The 23949-nt window shown below is 36.9% G+C and overlaps 1 protein-coding gene across 1 annotated transcript in view; it reads right to left on the reverse strand.

Annotated features, from left to right (window-relative positions):
- RPGRIP1L (RPGRIP1 like) overlaps nucleotides 1–23949 on the reverse strand; it is a 95357-nt gene that overhangs the window by 44544 nt on the left and 26864 nt on the right. The window contains exons 10-16 of the mRNA XM_065898364.1: nucleotides 18367–18506; nucleotides 13558–13664; nucleotides 13289–13339; nucleotides 12430–12609; nucleotides 11795–11912; nucleotides 4743–5195; nucleotides 1351–1502 (exon numbers count right to left, since the gene is read on the reverse strand). Coding sequence (XP_065754436.1) covers nucleotides 1351–1502; nucleotides 4743–5195; nucleotides 11795–11912; nucleotides 12430–12609; nucleotides 13289–13339; nucleotides 13558–13664; nucleotides 18367–18506 — 1201 coding nt within the window. The remainder of the gene's footprint in view (nucleotides 1–1350; nucleotides 1503–4742; nucleotides 5196–11794; nucleotides 11913–12429; nucleotides 12610–13288; nucleotides 13340–13557; nucleotides 13665–18366; nucleotides 18507–23949) is intronic.

Consider the following 23949-nt stretch of genomic DNA (forward strand, 5'->3'; position numbering starts at 1 on the left):
TGTATCTACGGAAGGTAATGGGACTGGAAAACTACAGGAATTTACTCTCCATCTAGTTTCCATTTTTCTCTGTATGCTTGTTCATTATTCTCCTTCCAGTCCCATTTTCTTTCCTTTGCCATTTAGCATGGTAGCAGATGGCTGTCCCACAGCTCCCAACTTTACATGTTCCAGGCACGGGGAGTCTTGCTTTCTCTTGATCTCAGAAAGCAGAATCTGATTCGCTCAGCTGGGGGCAGGTGGATATTCCTGAATCATTAGTCATAATTGGGTGGGGTGGGAGAGAACAGGATCACCAAACGTAAAGCTGGCCACTGGGGGCCCAGCCCCACGGATTAGAAGACGGCAGGTCCAAATGAAAAAAGAGAATAATGACTTGAACAGACATTCCAAAATGTTTCTACTATATTCTAACCCTTTGTTACTTAACATAAGTGTATACTTTATGCTTCCTCTTGAGATTCACGGTATACATGAGAAGCCCTGAAGTCAAGGATCCTATTGAATTCTTCTAAATTCAGTGTTTTCTGCATTTACTGGATCATGGAATTCTTTTGGAAATATGGCTATTAAGACGCCATGAAACATAGTTTAGAAAATGCTGCTCTGAGGAATTGCATTCATACTTCTAATTCTCAGGAAAAGAATATTCATTTTATATTTTACTCTGCATTTCAGAAACCTAAAAGTTTCTTAAACAGCTTGGAAGAAGTTGGAAACAGTTGGAAAAAAGGAGAATAAATGAAAGCTCAATAATAGCTATCCATTTCCTTAACAGTGGAAATTGTAACGAAAGTCACTTGATGTGTAATAATCGTATTGCAATTCTCTTTTTCGAAACTGTCCTGGATAGCACAAGGGAGTTCCTTCGTGGTAAAAGAGCAATTCTGTATCTTGACTGTGGTGGTAGTTACATGATTATATACACATGATAAAACTGCACTGAACTCTGCTTCTTCCTACACACACACACACACACACACACACACACACACACACAAGTAGTCGTACACATGGCATGCGCACATAAGTGCATGTAAAAACTTGCAAAATCTGGATAAAGTCTGTAGCCTAGTTAATAGTACTGTACCAATATCAATTTCCTGGTTTTGATACTACACTATAGTTACATAAAATATTATAATTGGGAGAAGCTGGGTGAAGGCTACACGGGACCTCTGTACTATTTTTGCTACTTCCTGTAAGTCTATGATTATTTCAAAATAAAAAGTTAAAAAAAGCCACTTGATGGCTGTGAAAGAAAATGATTTCGGTTTAAAGCATGATAATATAAAGAAATACTATAAAATTTCTGTGTCATAAAAGGGTCGTAAAGTCAAACAAGCTTACCCATTGCATTTGCTCTGGCCCCTTAAAATTTGATGTTATATATCCCAAAGCCTTTGCCCGTTCTCGATAAAGTCGAATTGCTTGATCCATGGGAACTCTTAATCGGAACCAGTATTCTACTGTGCCAAAATTGGGGATGTCTCCTTTAGTTCCTACAAACCAGTACATAACTCACTGTTAAAATAGTCCCATAAATCAAAATATATACCAGTAAAAAATACATCAATGGTACTATACATTAAAACTATAAATTTTATACTGAGTAAAATAATATATGACTTGCACAAATGATGTGTGATTGGCAAATAAGAGAGATAAAGAAAATAAAGTTACTTCTGCAAGTACGAGTTCCACCGTACGTTAAATATTATTAAAAAACTATGTCAAACTATGTTTGAGGTAGCCCGGTTTATACTATTTCAATCTTTCTAAAATATAAAGAAAAATCTAAACATTGAGTCAAATACTCCACGATTCTTTCTGATGCTACTTTTTATTTTTTAACAAGTTGCACTCAATGTAGTCTGACAGATACAAAATGAAACCTCAAAATTATGAATGGAATATGAATTCAACTTTCGAGAAATCTTTGGCACCTTCCCATTTTCCTACCATGCCGTAAGTATAGGGAAAAACACCATAGCTATGCCAAATCTATACCGTATGTAATATACCCTCGCATGTCTGCCCTGCACACCCTCTTGCTGGGGTTGTAGTTGTAGTACGCCTTCTAACTCAGGCAGCTCTTTCTCTTTCTTCCTCTGTGACGATTTCCTCTAGGGATCCCAGGAGACTTAAGAGTTCTATAGTTCCTTTGCAGAAACGAAGAAAGGTGTCCTCATTAGGGCACTGACTGCTTTGGCACAATCGGCAGTTCACCAGTCTACTTCTCCACCACACAAAGTTTTTTTTTTTTTTGCGGTACGCGGGCCTCTCACTGTTGTGGCCTCTCCCGTCATGGAGCACAGGCTCCTGACGCGCAGGCTCAGCAGCCATGGCTCACGGGCCCAGCCGCTCCGAGGCATGTGGGATCTTCCGGGACTGGGGCACAAACCTGTGTCCCCTGCATCGGCAGGCGGACTCTCAACCACTGTGCCACCAGGGAAGCCCCACACTAAGTTTTCTGAGGGCAAGTTCTTCTGAACCATGTGACTATATCACCTATGCAATCAATAAAATAAAATCCCTCCCCAGAACCTAAGTCACCCTCCTTCCTTTTTTCCTTGGTCACTTAAAAAAGTTTTCCTTTTTTAAATTTATGTAGTTATTGAATTTTATTTATTTTCTATACAGCAGGTTCTCATTAGTTATCTATTTCATACACATCAGTGTATACATGTCAATCCCAATCGCCCAGTTCATCCCACCACCACCCCCGCTTTTCCCCCTTGGTGTCCATACGTTTGTTCTCTACATCTGTGTCTCTATTTCTGCCTTGCAAACCAGTTCATCCGCACCATTTTTCTAGATTCCGCATACATGCATTAATATACGATATTTGTTTTTCTCCTTCTGACTTACTTCACTCTGTGGGACAGTCTCTAGGTCCATCCACATCTCTACAAATGACCCAATTTTGTTTCTTTTTATGGCTGAGTAGTATTCCATTGTACCTATGTGCCATATCTTTATCCATTCGTCTGTCAATGGGCATTTAGGTTGCTGCCATGACCTGGCTATTATGCACCCTCCTTTCTTCTTGAAAAGGTTTCTTCACTTGGCCTCTAGGATACTGTATACTCTTGGTTTGTCTCCCACCTCACTGGCCACTCCTTGGTTTCCTTTGCTGGCTCTTCCTCTTCTTCCTGAACTCTAAATTTTGGAGTCTCCCAAGGCTCAGTCCTTGGTCACCTTCTCTTCTTTATATATACTCACTCTCTATGTGAAATTATCTAGGCCCAAGGCTTAAAATATATTCTGTATGCTAATGAATCCTGCTTTTATATTTCAATCTCTGACCTTCAGACTAGTATATCCAACTGTTTAGGTGACATTTCCACTTGGCTGTCTAATAGGCAGGTCAATCTTAACCTGTTCAAACACAATTCTTAGCTTTTTTCCTCAAATTTGTTCCTTGCCCAGGTCTACCTCGATAAATGGCCTCATCATTGTCCTGGCTGTTCACACCAGAAATTCTCACCTCCTCTGCTTCCCTCATTACTCTACATTCAATTGATGAGCATGCTTTTAAGGAAGAGTTAATCAAATATACACTGAATATAACCAATTCTTATCACTACTTTGATTACCATCGTAATACAAGCCACCAACATCTTTCCACAGATTAATGCAATAGCCTGATAATGGTCCTATTTTCTTGCTTGGCCCATACAGACTGTTCTTCCCACAGCACTCAGGGTGATTTTTCTAAAACCTATGTGTGATCACGTTACTTCTCTCCTCAAAACCACCCAATGACTTGCATCACTCGGAGGAAAAAAAAGTCCAAACACCTCACCATGACCCACAAGGCTCTACAGTGAGATCTGGTCCCTGCCTATTGCTTTAGTCTCATCTCTGCTCTAGCCACTGGCCTCCTTGCTGTTCCTCCAACATGGCAGGTTTGTTCCTCCCTCAGGCCTTTGTACAATACTTGCTGTTTCCTCTGCTGGAAACATTCTTCCTCTGGATCCTGACGTGGATCTTTATTCAGGTCTTTACCAATGGCACCCCGTAGGGAAGCCCTTATCTGAATTAGCAACCTTCCATCTCTCTCTTTAGCCTCTTGCTCTGATAATTTTTCTTCATATCTAATGATATGTATATTTTTTTTATGGCCCATCTTCCCCTCTAGAAGGTAAGCTACATGAAGGTAGGGGCTCTGTCTTATTTACCACTGATCACTGTATTCCCAGTGCTTAGTAACAGTGATAACATGATAAGCTCCTTAAAAACTTTGATAAATGTACTACAATTGGGCTTCCCTGGTGGCGCAGTGGTTGAGAGTTCGCCTGCCGATGCAGGGGACGCGGGTTCGTGCCCGGTCCGGGAAGATCCCACATGCCGCGGAGTGGCTGCGCCCGTGAGCCATGGCCGCTGAGCCTGCGCGTCCGGAGCCTGTACTCCGCAAAGGGAGAGGCCACAACAGTGAGAGGCCCGCGCACCGCAAAAAAAGAAAAAAAAGTACTACAATTAATGTTTAATCAAACAAGGATATCAACATGGTAAATAAACATTTGCACTAATAAGCTTTAAAAAATTAATAGCCATTGTACTGACGTTATTAGTGACACTTAAGAGAGTCCAATCAACTGTGGGCAGCTATATCAGAATGCTGTCCTTACCCTAAAGGCACCTTGAATCTGAGAGAGAAGATACTAATGTGGAACACCATATTAATGTATAAACCAGTCAGTGCTTCAAACAGCCAAAGTTTATAAGATTGTACTCACCAACCAAACTTGCTGTGCAAAATATTCGACCGCTTTTTTCTAGAATTTCATGGAATCTCAATTGACATGCCGCGATTGTTTCATAATCTGTGCTGTAAGCCTGATGGACCTCAAGAGTTATAGTATTTTTCTGAATGTATTGTAAGAATAAGTCATTAACATGAACGAGATATTGAGAAGTAAAGTTATATTCTGGGTGAAGGCCCCGCACTATGGGAGTTGTCTGTAGTTCAAAATCATAGAAAGCAAAGGTACAGAAGGTGACAGGCTCTTTATCTCCAGATGCCTGTAACACTTCAGAAGAAAAGGTTACTTTGTTGATATGGATTTCAAATAGGTTTTCGCCTCGTTCTAAGTGAATGGTTTCATCAAACTCATCAACGGAGTCATCTGGCGTGATTTCTGGTTTAAATTTGTACTGCTTGGTGCCATAGGCAATATCCTTTAATTGGGCTGCAAGAGAAGACACACAGTTTAGAGGTTTTAAAGTATTGACATATAAAGATACAAACTGGCTTTTGAAGTGGTAGGAAGTCTGAGTGCTTTTGGTGTATAGTCTCAATCTTAAATTCTATGACTACACTGTTTTTCTGTAAATGATACTGTATTATAAAGAAATCTATCATTTATTTTGATATCACTTATTAAAAAAAATTACACCTTAAGTGGTAATACAGGTTATACCAGGGAAACAGAAAAAGAAAAAAAAAGGCCCTTGAATGAACAGCTGAGGTAAATATTTAGATTTCACTGCTCCTTTGCCTCTGCTCTATTATCTTCTCTCCTATAAAGTCAATTTCTCTTTCTACTAGCTCCTTCCCTTCAGCTTACTAAAATATATATTTTTCTACTTTTGCAGAATGATGGATATGTTTATTATCTTGATTATAGTGATGGTTTCACAGGTGTATACATAGGCCCAAACTCACCAAGCTGTGTACTTTAATAGTGTAATTTAAGGGCTTCCCTGGTGGCGCAGTGGTTGAGAACACCTGCTGATGCAGGGGACACGGGTTCGTGCCCCGGTCCGGGAAGATCCCACATGCCGTGGAGCGGCTGGGCCCGTGAGCCATGGCCGCTGGGCCTGCACGTCCAGAGCCTGTGCTCCGCAGCGGGAGAGGCCACAACAGTGAGAGGCCCGCGTACCGCAAAAAAAAAAAAAAAAAGTGCAATTTAAAATGTGTTCATTACATTTCTAAGAAGCTGCTTTTAAAAAAGATATATATCTTTCTAGATTAGAACATTCCCTCACACCATATAGAAAAATAAACTCAAAATGGTTTAAAGACATAAATGTAAGACATGAAACCATAAACTCCTAGAAGAGAACACAGGCAGAACACTCTTTGACATGAGTTGTAGCAATATTTTTTTTAGATCTGTCTCCTAAGGCAAGAAGTAAAAGCAAAACTAAACAAACTGGACCTAATTAAACTTAAAAGCTTTTGCACAGCAAAGGAAACTATTGACAAAATGAAAAGACAACCTACTGAATGGGAGAAAATATTTGCAAATGATGCGACCGACAACGGGTTAATATCCAAAATACATAAACAGCTCATACAACCCAATATCAGAAAACCAAAAAACTCAATCGAAAAATGGGCAGAAGACCTGAACAGACATTTCTCCAAAGAAGACATACAGATGGCTGACAGGCACATGAAAAGATGCTCAACATTGCTAATTATTAGAGAAATGCAAGTGAAATTCACAACAAGATATCACCTCACACCTGTTGGAATGACTGTCATCAAAAAGTCTACAAACAACAAATGCTGGAGAGGATATGGAGAAAAGGGAACACTTGTGCACTGTCAGTGGAAATATAAACTGGTTCAGCCACTGTGGAAAACAGTATGAAGGTTCCTCAAAAAATTAAAAATAAAACTACCACAGAATCCAGCAATTCCATTCCTGGGTATATACCCAGAAAAAATGAAAACACTAATTCAAAAAGATACACGCACCCCAACGTTCACAGCAACACTATTTACGATAGCCAAGACATGGAAGCAACCCAAGTGCCCATCAACAGATGAATGGATAAAGAAGATGTGGTGTAATACATAATGGAATATTACTCAACCATAAAAAAGAATGAAATGCTGCCATTTGCAGCAACGTGGATGGACCCAGAGAATATTATACTTAGTGAAGTCAGTCAGAGAAAGCACATAGTGTATGATATCACTTATATGTGGAATCTAAAAATGATACAAATGGATGTACAAGTAAAACAGAAACAGACTCACAGATATAGAAAACAAACTTGTGGTTACCAAAGGGGAGAAGGAAGAGGAGGGACAAATTAGGAGTACAGGATTAACAGATACAAACTACTATATATAAAATAGATAAACAACAAGGATATTGTATAGCACCGTGAATTACAGCCATTGTCTTGTAATAACTTATAATGGAGTATAATCTATAAAAATACTGAATGACTATTCTGTGCACCTGAAACTAATAATATAAATCAACTATATTTCAATAAAAAATAAATAAAAAGATGTATCTCTTTCTAGATACACATTTCCCCCGCCATGTTACATCCAACTTTCTAAAAAGAGTAATGTATACTTGGGTCTCCAATTCCTCATCTAACAGACACTCTTCAACTTCCTGCAAAAAGCATCTGCCTTATTTTTCTCGTGAAACTACTCTAGAAAATGTCACCAATAACTAACCAGTTTCTAGATTGAATGGTTCTTGTGTTATTTGAGTTCTTTCCTTAATTGACACTGATGACCACATCCTCTTTTGTGAACTTTTGTGAGCTTTCATGTCCTCGTCTGCCCTGCTTCTCCTCCTACCTCTCTTCTTTTTTTTTTTTTTTTTGCGGTACGCGGGCCTCTCACTGCTGTGGCCTCTCCCGTTGGAGAGCACAGGCTCCGGACGTACAGGCTCAGCGGCCATGGCTCACGGGGCCAGCCGCTCCATGGCATGTAGGATCTTCCCGGACCGGGGCACAAACCCGTGTCCCCTGCATCGGCAGGCGGACTCTCAACCACTGCACCACCAGGGAAGCCCCTACCTCTCTTACTCTTTAAGGGTTTCTCTTTCTCTGCTAGTTTGCTGGGGTTCTGTTTTTATCCTCTTTTTAGTCTACATATTCTCATGAGTAATCACATCCTCTTTTATTTATTTGAAATATAGCTGATTTACAATGTTGTGTTAGTTTATGCTGTACAGAAAAGTGACTCAGTTATACACATATACACATTCTTTTTAAAATATTCTTTTCCATTATGATTCATCCCGGGAGACTGGATATAGCTTCTTGGGCTACACATTAGGACCTTGTTGTTTATCCATTCTAAATGTAATAGTTTGCATCCACTAACCCCTAACTCCCAGTCCATCCTTCTCCCTCTCCCCCTCGGCAACCACAAATCTGTTCTCTACGTCTGTGAGTCCGTTTCTGTTTTTTAGATAGGTTAATTTGTGTCATATTTTAGACTCCAGGTGTACGTGTTATCATATGGTATTTGTCTTTCTCTTTCAGACTTAACTTCACTTAGTGTGATATTCTCTAGTTGCATCCATGTTGCTGCAAGTGGCATTATTTCATCCTTTTTATGGTTGAGTAGTATTCCATCGTATATATGTACCACATCCTCTCTATCCAGTCATCTGTTGATGGACATTTAGGTTGTTTCCATGTTTTGGCTATTGTGAACAGTGCTGCTATGAACGTAGGGGTGCAGGTATCTTTTTGAATTATAGTTTTGTCCAGGTATATGCCCAGGAGTGGGACTGCAGGATCATATGGTAGTTCTGTTTTTAGTTTTGTGAGGAACCTCCATACTATTTTCCATAGTGGCTGCACCAACATACATTCCCACCAACAGTGTACACGGGGTCCCTTTTCTCCACACCCTCTCCAGTGTTTGTTATCTGTAGACTTTTTTTTTTTTTTTTGCAGTACGCAGGCCTCTCACTGTTGTGGCCTCTCCTGTTGCGGAGCACAGGCTCCAGACGTGCAGGCTCAGCGGCCATGGCTCAGTGGTCCAGCCGCTCTGCGGCATGTGGGATCTTCCCGGACTGGGGCACAAACCTGTGTCCCCTGCATCGGCAGGCAGACTCTCAACCACTGCGCCACCAGGGAAGCCCTATCTGTAGACTTTTAAATCATGGCCATTCTGACCGGTGTGAGGTGGTACCTCATTGCAGTTTTGATTTGCATTTCTCTAATGATTAGATCACAACCCCTTTTATGACTTCTGTTACTATCAATATTCTGAAGATGCTCATATTTCTATTTTTAATTCAGATTTCTTTCCTCAATTCCAGACCCACACATCTAGTGGCTTGCTGAGCCCTCTATCTAGATATCCCCTAACAACAAACTCAATATACCCAAGGCAGAATGGCTCATATTGTCTTCTAGTTATTTCTGTACCTTGAATTTCAAGTGATGACGTTAGCCTTCATCCAGCTGCCTAAGCTAGATATCACAGTGTCATCCTAGGTTTCCCCCCCTTTTTTTTTACTCTCCCCACATCTGTAGGGTCACTGCTATTCAAAAATATTTCCTAAGTCTTTAGCAAATTTGTCCCTGTCCTCTGCATCTCCACTGATGCTACCTTACTTACACCCTCAGTGTTTATTACCCAGATGATTAATGGAACCCAATTCCTTCCTTCCTTCAAATTTTACTCATTCTTCCCGATACCTATAGCATAATCTCCAAAATGAAGTTCTGGGTGTACTACTCCCTACCTTAAAAATTCCTTGGTGCTTCTCTAGGTTAATAAGGTTCAGACTCATCAGGGTGGCAAATGGGGCCTTCAGGATTTGGTTCTTACCAGCCTTAAATCCAGGTTCTTCTCCATTTACTAATCCTGAGTTCCAAACAGACAGATTCACATGCATTTTCTCAAATGAATGGCAGTGCTTCACACTTAGGGCATTTTTACCTGCTTCATCTACTTCCTGGAAAGCCTTTCATTGTTTTTACTTAGTGGTGAATTCTGTCATCTTTAAAGCCTCCAAACCTACTGTGTGGGGTGTTTCCTGAATCTTCAGGTATAAATAGGCATTCTCTCCTCAATGTTTCCTTGATAGCTTTTGCATTTTTCTAACTTCACACTCTTCACAGTAAAGTATAACTGTCTACTTACTTGTTCACAACTTACAAGTTCTTGGAGGAAAAAGCCCGAGCTTTTTCCGTTTGTATTCTCACTGCCTAGCACTTTGCTTAGGATACATTAGGAACTTGAGCATGTTTATGGAATCAATCAATGAATTTAGGACACAGATAGAATACATTGGTAAAGACTTAGTGAGGCTTGAAAGGAATGAAAATCTCAAACTGTGGGACCTCCCTGTTATTCAGGAAAATTTCATTAAGTGAATTTTTATTGAGTACTACTTGCAATAAAAGGAACACAATGCTCTTTGGCTTTGGAAAACCCTGTTCAGTCAGATGAAGATAGTTACTGAACCCTTCTACTTAGAGCAATGGTTCCCAGAGTGTGGTCTGGGAACCCCTGAGGGTACCTGAGACTGTTCTGGAGGTCTGTGAGGTTAAAACTATTTTAAAAATAATACTAAGATGTTATTGGCCTTTTTCATTCTTAGTCTCTTACAAGTGTATAATAGAGTCTCCCAGAATCTATGTGATGTGTGATATCATAACAGATTCACTGTAGAAGCAGATATAAAAACCCAGCTGTTTTCTATTAAGACAGATGCTGAAAAGATTTGCAAAAATGTTAAGCAATTAAAAAAATTTAAAACCATGTCGCTTGTCTATTTTTTTGGTATGGAAAATATACCTATTAAAGAATAAAACTGTAATTTATGTTAACATGTAATGGGTTAATTATTATTTTAGCATGCCAAATATTTTTTAAATTTCTCATTTTTAATTTCTAACATGATAAATATCATGAATGTAACCCATATAAACATAAGGCCTTTTGGATTCTCAGTGATCCTTAAGAGTGTAAAATTACTGCTGGCACAATTACCAAGCCTGCGTGTCTGGAGCCTGTGCTCCGCAACAAGAGAGGCCGCGATAGTGAGAGGCCCGCGCACCGCGATGAAGAGGGGCCCCCGCTTGCCACAGCTAGAGAAAGCCCTCGCGCAGAAACGAAGAGCCAACACAGCCATTAATAAATAAATAAAATTTAAAAAAAAAAAAGGCAAAATTCCTTAAAAAAAAAAAAGTTACTGCTGGCATAGATCACTGAATTTAAGTACTGTATGGCAGGGAGCATGAAAGAGAGACAAAGTACTTATCACTGTAGAACTTATTATGTTGCAGTCATAGAGAATACGCAAAACTGCACCGGTGTATATAATACAATCCCTAAACATATTTTTTGAGTACATGAGAGTAAAAGTGGCAAGTGCTGAGGTAGTGTTGTTCAAAGTACAGTCTTACACCTGCATGTGAATTGCTTGGAATTATTTCTAAATATATCAAATCAGAGACCCCAAGATCTCCAGGGGTAGGGCCCAGGGAGCTACCTTTGAAACAAGTTCCCCATGTAATTTTCTTACTTGCTAAAGTCTGAAAACCACTGTAAGGGCATTTCAAGTAGAGGGGTGGCTAGCAGTAATTGGAGCCAGCTTTCTGGCATGGGCACACATTTGCTTAGATCCTGAAGCAGGGAAGGGTATATCCTGGAGTCAGAGTAGAAAGGAGGTTCAGATGGAGCAGACAAAGCCCTGGTGGTGGGACCGAACAAGATGCATCTGACAAAGAGCAAGCCGACTTGTTTGGCTGAGATGCGTAGTTTGCTTAGAAGAGAAATTAGAAATGATGTGGTTAAATTTAGTCTGTGGTACTACTTTATGAAGTACTTTGAAATCTTGCCTGCAACACCGAATTCAAAAAGCAGTAGGGAATTACTAAAAATTCTTGAGTAGAAAAGTATCAGATAAAAACAGCCTTTCTGGTAACTTATTATTATAGTTAATAAATTGGGAAAAAAAGAGCAAAAAGAAAGTATGAGTGTACATTTGGATGACATTTTCAACTGTTGTAAAAATCCACTCCTCTAGTTACTGTGGACAAAGAATTGTGCACGTTGTACCTTCTAGTTTCTGGATGCGCGCAGCCCTGCTATCAAGAAGGTGGACATACTGTTCCACTCTGAGTTCATAATCTTGCTGCAAATTTTCCATCTTCTGGGTCACTGCCTCAACTTCCATCTAAAAAAATAAAGATAACAAGTTTCATTACTCAGGATTTGTTCCATTTTCATTTGTTAAAGCAACTATGATTCAAGCATTTTTTAGATCCTGGGGATACCGGGAGCTATAAGCTGTTGTTTCCTGACTTCAAAGAGCTTACAGTTTAGAAAATTATGCTTGGCAGTGTTCGTTAACCAGGAGTAAAACCCACAAAACTCTGGGTCCCTTTTAAGGAGTGGTGACCCATTTGTTAGAAGCTAATATAACAGGCGGCTGTGGCAGGACCAACTGCGGAGCGTGCTGGCGTTGGTGAATACGTCGCCATGATTCGTTCCCTAAAACCAGGCACTGAAAAAATTACTTGTTTTAGAACTCTTTAGTCAGGAGTATCTAGATACAAGGCTAAATTCCAGGCATGTGGTAACACATGATAATAGATCATAACAGACGCTAATACATGATACTGCTTTGAAATGTAAGTCATCAGTAGAATATTATGGGAAACATATCCTCCCGATTTAGTCTATTATATTACCTGATAATCTTTATTAATTTTATGTTGCATAATTAGCATGTTTCTTGTCTTTTCAAGTTCTTGCACTGTTTCTGCATGAGTTGCTTGCAGCTCTTTCATGGAGCGTTCTAGATCTTTATTAATTTTACTGTCTACTTTTTCTAAAAAAGAAAGGTCTCCATTTTTTTGTGATTTTTGAGCCTAAAACAAAAACATATTTTATTACCAAAACAAGAGTGTCTAAAATGTAACTGTGAATTAATATGGATATAGTAAGAAACAATCATTAATTGAAAACAGATATATTTCCATTTTCTGTTAGGAATAAAGCAGTCCTGATATAGAATACATATTTGGATAGACACTTGGAACAATTACAGAGAAATAAAAAAAAGTTTATTACTTCACGAAGTAAAAAAGAACCATGTACGTTTATTTCTATTCTTCATTTGATTAAAATCTATACCATGATGGTCTAAAAGGAAAGAAATGTACTTTCTGTGTCTTCTTGTAAGTAACAGAATATTCTAGAACTAGAAAATATCTTCTGGTGACATATATAATTCAATATTTTACTTAAGATAATAGGGTGCACCAAGGTCTCTTAGGACAGAAAACTGCTGGTTAGTTTTATAGTGGGGCATATAAAAGTAAAATGTTTGTTACAGTTGGGGAAAGTGCTTTAAATAAGAGTTTTTGAGGTCTACTTTAATGTAATTTTGATGTCATTATGAAATATGTATATGCTGTAACTAAATGTCACCTGACCACTTTTCCTGAATAATTCATTCTCCAAGTATAAAGGTTACAATAAGGGTCATCATTATGCTGAAAGAGTTATATGTAGACATGAAGTTCATGATGAAGTTTAGAAAGTTACCTTTATAAGCAGGAGAGCTTCACTCAATTCATCAGCATTAATATCACTCTCCTGCAAAAGACAGAGTAAGTAAAAGCTCACAAAGGAAAGTGCAAGAGACATTCCAACTATGTAGATTACCCTCATGGAACATAAACTGCAAGATACCATGAATTAATAAACTAAGTTATCTATTGTATTCTTTTGCTTTGTGGTATAGTGTTTTCTTTACGTATGAAATATTTAGATAAAAATTTGGAGTTAGTTTCCTAAATGAGAAAATAGTTCACCTGGTTGTAAATTTTCATGCGGTTTTTAAGTTCATCAAGTTGTTGCTTTTGTTCCAGGTACTGTAACTGTAGTTCTCTATTTTCTTGAATGATCTTCTCATTTTGGTCTTAAAAATGAAGTCGACACAATTCGAAAGGTAAGTGAGAATGAGGTATAAGAACACATTTTAAATTGACTTAATTCATGAAACACACCAAGCTCAATCTAGCATTGTTCTGGCCAGAGAGGAAATTAAGCTAGCACCTTAGACTAAGGCAGCAGGGGAATGAGGAACAAATGAACACTATCATGTGTCTACCATATGATTCACTTGCTTATCAAAAACTTAGGACTTAGTTTCACAGTATTAATATAAGGAAATTGTGGCCTCTGGAACTTCAAAGGAACATTCTATCTAAAATGCCTATGAAAATATGTTTCTAAATCTATGATTTTTACTTACTTATTAAGGGTCCTGAAAGGCATGCAAAAAAAATTTTTCTTTTAGTTTTTTCTAATTGACTTCCTTGAGTTATCTTTTCCTAATTCAGCATAAAGTCTTTTTATTAAAACAAGATAATTTCTGATAATAACTCTGGAATTATAATCAGCCCCATTTTTAATAAATCTTTTAAGAGAGGAGAAATGGATTCTCAACGAGTGCATGGCAGTATCAATAATAATTCATGTGTGTTCTTTATTCACAGAGTTCACACTATTAATTAGGAATGGAGATAGGTTACCTTTGCCTATGTGCTCATTTGCCATGACCCACAAGCAGGCGTATAGGGTAGAGCTACGGAAGACGGCAAATCCATAGAGAGACTAATTTTTCACTCTCTGCATTAAACATGCTTAACTCAAAAAAAAGAAAGCATAATAGCGAGCTAACAAATCTCCTCTTTAGTCCTATGTTCTTAAGTGTACTTCTTTACTAGAGTTCGTTGTGGTGGTCAAGTATTCTCCTTTGTGGGCTCCCTTTGTGGACTGACTCTAAACCATGATATCCAAAGTGTCTCTACTAATTTCATCCTGCTCACAAAGATTTATGATCATCATTCCTTTTCTTAAAAAAAGGGAAATCAACATATTTGCCAAGAATTCTTTACATGAACACATCTGCACACTGACTGCATTTTATACAAAAATATGTTTCGGACTTTTATAAAGCTTTGTGTTCCCAAGCCATAAATGCTATATACAAGTAAAAACTGTAAATTACACAGTTAAGAAGAAATGAACTAAATTTGAATATTTTTAATATAACATACTTCTGGCAAACTAAAAAGTAAAAAAAAAAAAAAAAAAGTTACCCTAGGGTATGTAGAGCCATTTTAATATCAAAAATATCAAATATGTAAATATTTTTCTTATTGATAAGAGGTTAGAAGGTTATCCTAGAGTACAAATTACTAATATTCAGTGAAATAAATGAAAGAATTTCCAAATGTGAACAATACTTGGAATATTTAAGGTAAAGATCAAACATTTATCTCTATACTAAAAATTAGGATTAATAATAAATATGAATTCTTATGAGATAAATTTGCTTTTTTGGTTAGAGAGTAGAGTAAGAATCTGGAACCCTTTATTTGATGTTGATTAGGTTAAAACAACATCCAGATAGAATGACTAGGTAACAAAAAAGGAGGTAAATGTAGTCAGCAAGAAGTAAAACCAAGGTCCTGAGGATAATGTAATTTCCTTCTCTGGCTAGTGAAACTTTTAGGGGTTCTGAGGGGAATCAGAAGTGTAAGGACATGATCGTTCCATCTTCATCCAGACGCAGTGTATATTATTCCTATGCTGTCTTCTATTCTTTCAATTTTTCAGAGCAGGGTCCTGAGAATAATATGTTACTGGTATAAATAAACTTACTCAAATATTTCTTCCTTTTCTGATTTTTCGTTCAACAACTATGTTCCCACTTACCTGGTATTTTTAAAACCAGGGCTTTATTAGTGGGAAAATAACTTATTAGTGGGAGAAGATATTACTGAGCACCAGTAACTTTCTCTCTACTGAATTTTATGTAGAATTCTCTACTATATTTTTCCTTTCTTAAACTGTTTACTGGGGATGTCACTCCTGGGACTTTAAAATGTATGGAGACATTATAGTTCAAAGAGGAAATAGACTTGCTGAATTATAATATGAAAAATCAAAGCACCCTGTACAAGATGAAAAATAACCTCTTTACCTATGATTTGACAAAAAGCAGGTTAAGCTAAACAGCATTTTATTCAAATGAGATAACATTTCACTCTTTTAAAATTATGTTCTTCAAGCACACCATTAATAAGCAGAGTGCAGAGAACAATTCAACTAAACAATTTTCAGAGCTCCTTTGTGCTAATATCTTCAGCTGTGATCAATATAACCATATGCATTATGCTGAATTATGCATTTCAGCTAAAGATAGAAAGGAACTTTCAAAAGCAGGCCCTTAGACACATGCAGTTAATTTAAGCATTAACCAAATGCAAACTGCATTTACATATCCTTCCCCCACATATTCGCACAATCTGAAACTAATTTGTACCTTGAATAAAGAGGTGAGTATTCTCTAAAAATAATTTGCCAGTTAGATGAATGACTACAAGAAGCCAGGGAAACATCTTCTGGCAGAGAACACTTGATACATGAAAAGGTAACTGTGTGAAGAGACTTCAAAGTAAAATTAAACAATTTTGAAATCTGTAATACAAAAAAGCAACTTTCTAAATATTAAAAGATTTCCTTAAATAGACAACTTCAATTTTTTGTTTAGTATTTTCCTGGAAAAAATTGTTTAAAGGCTGTATTATTTTTCTTAAAATCTATTTTAACATTTTCACAAAGAAACAAAAACTGAAATTATCAGACCTGTAAATTTCAGGTACGCAAGCAAAAATAACTAAAATCATAGTTGCATTAAAAAGAAAGATTCAGTTCTAGCAATTTTTCTTAAGAAAATAATCAGATAAATGTGTAAAGATTTGTGTAGAAAGATGTTCAGGGTACTTAAAAAAGCTGAAGCTATTTAAAAATTCAACAATAGAAGACTGTTAAACAAACAATCTATGGTACATCCTCACACTGGAAAACTATGACAGCCATTATAAATGATGATGATGCAGATTTATACTTATACTGAAGGAACGATTTCACAATACAGCAAATAAAAAAGCACATTATAAAATTGTATGTATACATATAGAAACAACTCTGGAAGGACATATATAAAAATATTAATAGTGATTACGTTGAGGGCTGTGGGACTGAAAAGAACCCCCAGACTTAATCCAACAGTAATAAACAGGTTTTAAAAGACCACCAAGATTCTATCCTCTTAAGAGTTTCTTACCAGAGACCAATTCAAATGTGTAAAGATAAGAGTTTTGGAATTTTTGATATCTAGGGAAGTACAGAAAGCACGGGAACAAGAAAGGTTTATTTCATTTCTCTTTCCTCAAGAAAGAAAAGAGAGAGGAAATACAGAGCCCTTCCACGTCGGTGGAAGAATTTATTGAGCAACTACTAAACAAAGCACTCTGTTAGGTATTCAACACTACATATTAAAGTTAGGAACTAAGAATCTTTGACATAAAAACTTTAAAATATCCACCCAGTCAGAAATCATATCATTTTATTCTACTCACAGTCTTCTGGAGAAAATTTCATAAACTGTCTGTCATCATTTAAACCACTTGGTAAATAAATACTGCACACATATTTCATTGAAATTAAGACCCCATTGATTATAAGATGTGTTCCAATTTCAGACTTCTTAAAATGTTAAAAAAAGTTCCACCATAATTTAAAAAATGTTATCACCTACAAGATGCTTCCCAATTTCAGAGATATTAAAATGGGAAAAAAATCTTCTTAGAGTTAACGAAATATGGCACTGTGATCTAAATCAATATAGAGAGTACTGACTAGATATGTAATTGTTTTTTTAACTGAGTCTGCATTAAACTTTTACATGTTCTCATGCAACTGAACTGCAAGAGTTCAAAAGGAGCAACCTTATTATCACATCGCTGCGTTTACCTACTGGCTGAGCAAACAGATGCAACACTTGGAGCAATTAATTCACTTCCCTGATTGTGCATTTGTGTGCATATGTGTGTATAATATAGTAGAGCAGACATCTACTTTAATTATATAATTATTTTACTTCTGTGAGACAAGAAAGGTGAGATCTGGGACTCATAACATGTAACTTATTAATGATTATTATTTTAGCAGGGACATCTTGACAAGGCTTCTTTATTTAAGTTCTCTGTCACGGAGCAGAATTAGCCATCTCACTATCAGATCAAAAACAGCCAAGCAAGACTTCTGCCATCCTCGGCTGTCTTACACTGCCTTTTTTTTTTTTCCTCTACTGCACCTGCCACCACCTGGTGTATCACATATTTATTTAATTACTGTCAGTTTCTCCCTCTTGAATTTATGCTGCATGAGGACCAGGTCTTTGTTTTATTCATTGCTGTATCCCCAGAACTTAGAATAGTGCCTAGCACATACTGGTGCTTAATAAACACTTGTTGACTCTTGAATAAATTCAGGAAAATTAAACAAATTAAAGACAACCTGAAAAAGAGTAACTCTGAGAAAAAAATAATTCCTTTGGCATATACGCTAAGCTGAGTAAAGGGAAATTTTGAGCAATCAATACACTCATAAAAGTGGATGACTGTTAATATAGGCTGTGTCCCTAGTACGCAGCAAGGTGCCTGGCAAAACAGCAGGCGCTGTAATAAGTACTTATCAAGTCAGTGAGTAACAATGAGTAACACGCATGTCTGAAACGAGTAAGTCAGTAGTCATTTTACATGTACCTCTTTCAGTTTTTAATCTGTCAAGGATTTCAGTTTTGTCTGTTAAATCAGATTTTAAGGCAGTCTCGAGTTGAGCAATCTGTACTTTCAGCTGCTGTTCCTTTAACTTCCATTGCTCTTCATGGGCAGCACTGAAGGCACTGCAAAACACACGTGACAGGCAAGGAGAGCTTGGAAATCAGCTTCAACCGAAAATAATAAAGAGAAAAGCTTTTAGTGGCACAGAGACCACTGTCATCATGTCTTAGGAATTAAGTAAACATATGCTGGTCTGCTGCTGTTGAAACCAAGGCGCCTTTCTCAGGCTGCGGTTAGGCAACATGAAAGAGTTTGTGGGATGAGCAAAGGAACTGGCCTTAATTTAGAGCTCTAAAGTCAGAGAAGTTGGCAGTGTGCAGCTTTTGTGGGACTAGTAAAGGAATTCAGATACTGTACATACTCCAGAGGAATCCACAGTTCCAAACCTCAGCAGCAGACATCGGACAAAACCATTCTCTACCACGAATAAACCCTAATACAGAGAAAAGGGACTCCCCACCTGATCTTTAATTCCAGAATTTGAAACTTTTAAAGAGTCTCTGATAATAGCATATTTACAAAATACTGGCCACAAAATGACAGCATTTTGAATTATAAGACGGCGATTCTGATATTAAGAAGCAATGATCATGCAGTTTTTGTCCTAAAAAGCAAACAGCAATAGGCTAAGAACAAACGGTTTTACTCATAACGCATGACTGGGGTGAAAACCCAGTAAGAACACCTTGATAAGAATGATGTAGATAGAATTATTATTCCTCAATAAAAGTGTAGCAGTTTAAACTATCATGAAAATCTACTAATGATCAGCCCCGGGATTTTGGAAGAATCAGCTGAAAAATAACTAAATGGTACGCAGAAGCTATAGAGTAAACATTCGTTTAGGCCAGTGGTTCCCAAATGCTGGCCTACGTGAAACACCGGTGCTAGGTTAAAAATGCAGATTCTGGGGCCCAGGGATTCATAGTTTTCCCCAGGTGATAGCCAGGTTTTGGAAAAACTGATCTTGATCTGTACTTCAGCAGAAAACTATTAGCTGTGAAGCTTGATATGACTGAATAATTATCAGCAGCTTTGACCCTTCTACTCATTTTAAACCCAGTAAAGGAACCAGAAATTTATAAAATCTGGTTTTGTACTGATGATGAAGTAAATGGAAAAGAAACTTCTTATTGAAAATTGCCCTTAATGTTGCTCCCAGCTAGTCTGAGGTTTTAGTCCAAAAGAGATACTTTTCTGGGAGGCATAGCTTTCAAAAGAACAAAAAACTGCATATTTATTTTACAGTCTGAATGTTTCTATTGCATTTAAAATAACATGACCTTAAAAATAAATGGAATTCTAGAAGTTTCTCTAAATATGACATCTGTTTCTTCAATCAGTGTTCTCATTTCATGTATGGAACCTTAAAAAAATACATGGATCTGGTATACCAATGTTTTAAGCTAATTTTATCAAAGGTAGAGTTACCTAGGTTTAAATGAAATCCAAATATGTACTTTAAAAACTAAAGTAAAGAATATTCCCTTACATTTTCATTTTTTGATAAAGGACAAATATATTTCAAAGTATATATACCAAACACGTACACATGTATACATACATGTGAGTGTATATGTGTGTGTGTGTCTCTTATTATTAAAAGTATGTACTACCCGGAAAAAAAATTAGCATGATGAAATAGGCACAACCATACATTATATCAGCCGCTAAAAATTAGAAACAGTAGTGTTCCAACAGCATTAGTACCAGCAAAAAAGATCACCAACAGTTAATCTGGCAGAAACATCAGAAGCTGTATGTGTTTAAATTAAGAACAATTTAGCAGCCTGGTTTTTCCAAACCCACAAAATACTAGTGTAAATCAGCATAAGTCACTCTGAATTTAGTCCACTGCTATCTTCCCTCTAAATTTAGGATTACATTCCACTGGAGTTTCATGAGGAATTCCTTTTGAATTTACTGTATTCCTCTATGCTTGGAGCCATCTGTGTAACTATAAATGGTAAACCACATCTGGCTCCATTTTCTTTGTAGAGGCTGTGTACATGATTAAATCTGCATATGAGAACAGTCTTTGAGAACCTTTTATTCATGAAAATGTTTTTGTACATTGCCTACAGTGACAACTGAGGAGGGGATCATAGTTGGTCTTTGTGCACATTTCATTGTTACATTATGTTGCTGGAGTGATAAAATATCAATCTGCAGTGGAATGCCCATTGGTTCCTGTGGTCACTGGCATGTCCATTGGCAGTCATGGGTCAGCATACTGTAAATACACACCCTCGATCAAAACATGATAAGATAAAAAAAGAAGAGTTGAAGAATTCATCTCCACCCTAAGGTCTTTTTTCTTACAGAATGAATTCCTTTTATTCCAATGTTCACGGGTACCCTAATGTGAGAGATAGGGAAGAATAAGCTCTAATCATCCATAAAGAAATCCGTAGGTACCTTAGTTAGGCCTAGTGGAAATTAAATGCATATTAACATGGGGATATTTCAATTACTAAAGGAAAAACGATGCCCCAAATGTACTCAGTTTGATTTCTGGGAAGCACAAAGTGCTCATTTAGGATCATATGAGCTTTCATGTCTCCTAGAATATTGTAGGGGACAGGTGTTCGCATTACAGCAGCGGTCCCCAACCTTTTTGGCATCAGGGACTGGTTTCGTGGAAGACAATTTTTCCACGGACAGGGGTGGGGGGTGGATGGTTCAGGCGGAAATGGGAGCGATGGGGAGCTGCAGACGAAGATTCACTTGCTCCCTGCCGCTCACCTCCCGCTGTGCAGCCTGGCTCCTAACAGGGGGTTGGGGACCCCTGCTTTACAGAAATGGAGCACAGAGAGTCTATGGGTTGTCAGCAGTGCTCGCTTAAATTTTGGATATTAGACGGCTATCACATTGTAAAAACCTGAATCATCCAATTCTTAAAACAGTTAATATCATCTTCAAAAACTGGACCAACTCTTCTTTTAAATAGTTATTAGATGAGTGTCTCTCAGGGAGTTAATACCTTAAAATCACCTTTAACAAGAGTCTCTGGATTCAAACTCAAATTGACTGAGTCTGAATTGGATGGTATTGGGGGATGGGGAGGAGGGAAGGTGGGGAGGTTTCACAGGGCTGGTGAAGCCTCCATTTTACTGTTTTCCAAGTTACTGATATACATTATAGTTGAAGGACTACTGCATTCATCAGCTATATCACCCTAAAACTATATACTAACTTCAAAAATGAGACCCAGCTGTACTATATTATAGTATAGAATTTCTCTCTGACCAAATAGAAAGACTTAATTGCAAAAATTTTATTCTGAGTTTTTTAAATGAACATTTCTTAAAGTTATACTTATTTCTTGGCATAGTATCAAACATGCTATAACATATTAAAAAAAGGCTCATACCAAATACTAACATGAAGATTTTACCTTACCAGATGATTCTCTAATATGTCATATGTCAAATAATAAACACATTAAAAATATCATTTGAAAAAGGAAGATGAGAATGCAATCTGCACATCACATTTTTCTCCTGAAAACTAGCCAATTTTGAATAACAAACAAATGCTCTCCTTTTAAAAACATGCTATCACTATGACTAACCAAACAGGGAATATATGTAGTTTGTGATGAGCATTAGTTACTGGCAATGATGAATAACACTGCCATAAAGTACAAGAGCTGTAAAGAATCTTGGGGAGGATGCTAATTTTTGTAGAGTTTTTCCAACTATGCTTCTGAAAACACATTATATATTTAAAAAACTGTATTAGAGAATTTTACAGCTCTATTTACTATCACATGTGCTTGCCGGGTTTTGTACCTAAGTGACATTTTTTTTTGACACAAATGTTTTGACACTCATTATACACATTTACTTCCACACACCTCACACAAAACTCAAGTGTAAGCAGCATGATGAAGTCTGTTTTTAGTGTGACAGAAAAAAAAGGTTGCTCAAACGCAAAACATTAAAAATAAAAACCTTTCAAAGTCAGATTTACACTCTTAGATCATCTTCTAATATGGAAAGATAAAGTTTCATGGTGATAAAAACTAAATATGAGAAAAACATGTTTTTCTTAAAATTTCATTTATGCATTATTCCCAACTAAGTTTAATGTTTTTTATTACAAGAAAGTACTTTCAGTAAATCCTCAAATTGAGGGGAAGTAGAAAATGTATAAGTAATGACCAAATGGCACTTACATTCATGTATTAAGACCATGTTAAATTACTTGAAATTATAAGATGTTAAGATAAATATAAATCAATAAAAATTTCTAAATGTGTGACAGTCCTGTTATTCCATGAATGTTTCCCTTTGCATATACAATTTTCCATTGCAATTAAAATCAGAGATAGGCACAGAGAAAAAAAAATCAAGTTTTAGAGTCAAAAGAAATGGGTTTTAGTCCTGTACTGGAGTCTTAGCAATGCTGTGTGACTCTGTACAAGTCTCTTAATTTTTCTTGAGTCTCAATTCCCTCATTTATAAGATATGGGGATAACATTATTTTCTCTGCCATATAATATGGTGGTGGTGTGATCTCTCCATATAACGAAATTTTAAAATTTCAAACATACAACTGCTATCTACTTAGGAATATATCACTATAAACCTATGCATTGTTCTATAGAGACAGAAATACCATAAAATAGGAGGTATAATAAATGCTTTAGGTAAAATTAATCGGGGCTGATGAGAGTGGGACCAGAACAAAGCACTGAGGCCAAATGATCTGGGAGGGGGCGCAAGGCAAATTCCACATAAAGCTGTTTAGCCAGTCTATCCTTGCTGGAGAGCCCAAGACGTTACTTTAACTGAGGTCTCAAACCGCTATTGGTAACCCTTAATATAATGAGCCCCTGTGCAAATATAATCAACACTAGTATAAGCAACATACATGATACATACCTCTGGAATGATGCGTAACATTAATTTAGTTATCTTTTCAAAGTAAATCAAAATAAAGGCCTCTCCCTACATTCTTCGGTATAATTTGTTTAATTCATAAAATGTAAATTTAGTTTGCAAAACATATCAAACGTAAAACATAGTTAAAAAGTTAAAGATATAACTGTAGATCAGATGGCTATTTTCTGATGTTTCTGAATATGATCAATTAGAAGCAACTGTTGAATATCAGCTCTAACATATATATTTCAATATATATAAAATTTACTTTCATGTAAACCTGTATTTATCATTTATCAGTATCATACACTGAAAAGACTTAAAAATACACACACATCTGTATCATTTAAGTAAACTTAGCTGTAGAGTAGAATTCTGTTTCTAACATTACCAGAAGGGATTAATTTTTAAAATACCATAATTATGAAGCAGATAAAAAAAGAAAAGTAAAGCAGCTCTTTAAAATTCATCTTAAGATAAAGATGCGTGTGTTTTTTGTTTTAAGAAATAGAAAAAATTGTAAGTGAATACCTTTGCTTTCCACCAACAGAATCACACGAAGCTAATAGGCTGGGTAGCCCAGCAGAAGAAACAAGGGCTTGGAGAGACCAGAAGA

Source organism: Phocoena phocoena, chromosome 20 (assembly GCF_963924675.1).
Source record: "Phocoena phocoena chromosome 20, mPhoPho1.1, whole genome shotgun sequence".
In the NCBI taxonomy this organism is placed as follows: Eukaryota; Metazoa; Chordata; class Mammalia; order Artiodactyla; family Phocoenidae; genus Phocoena; species Phocoena phocoena.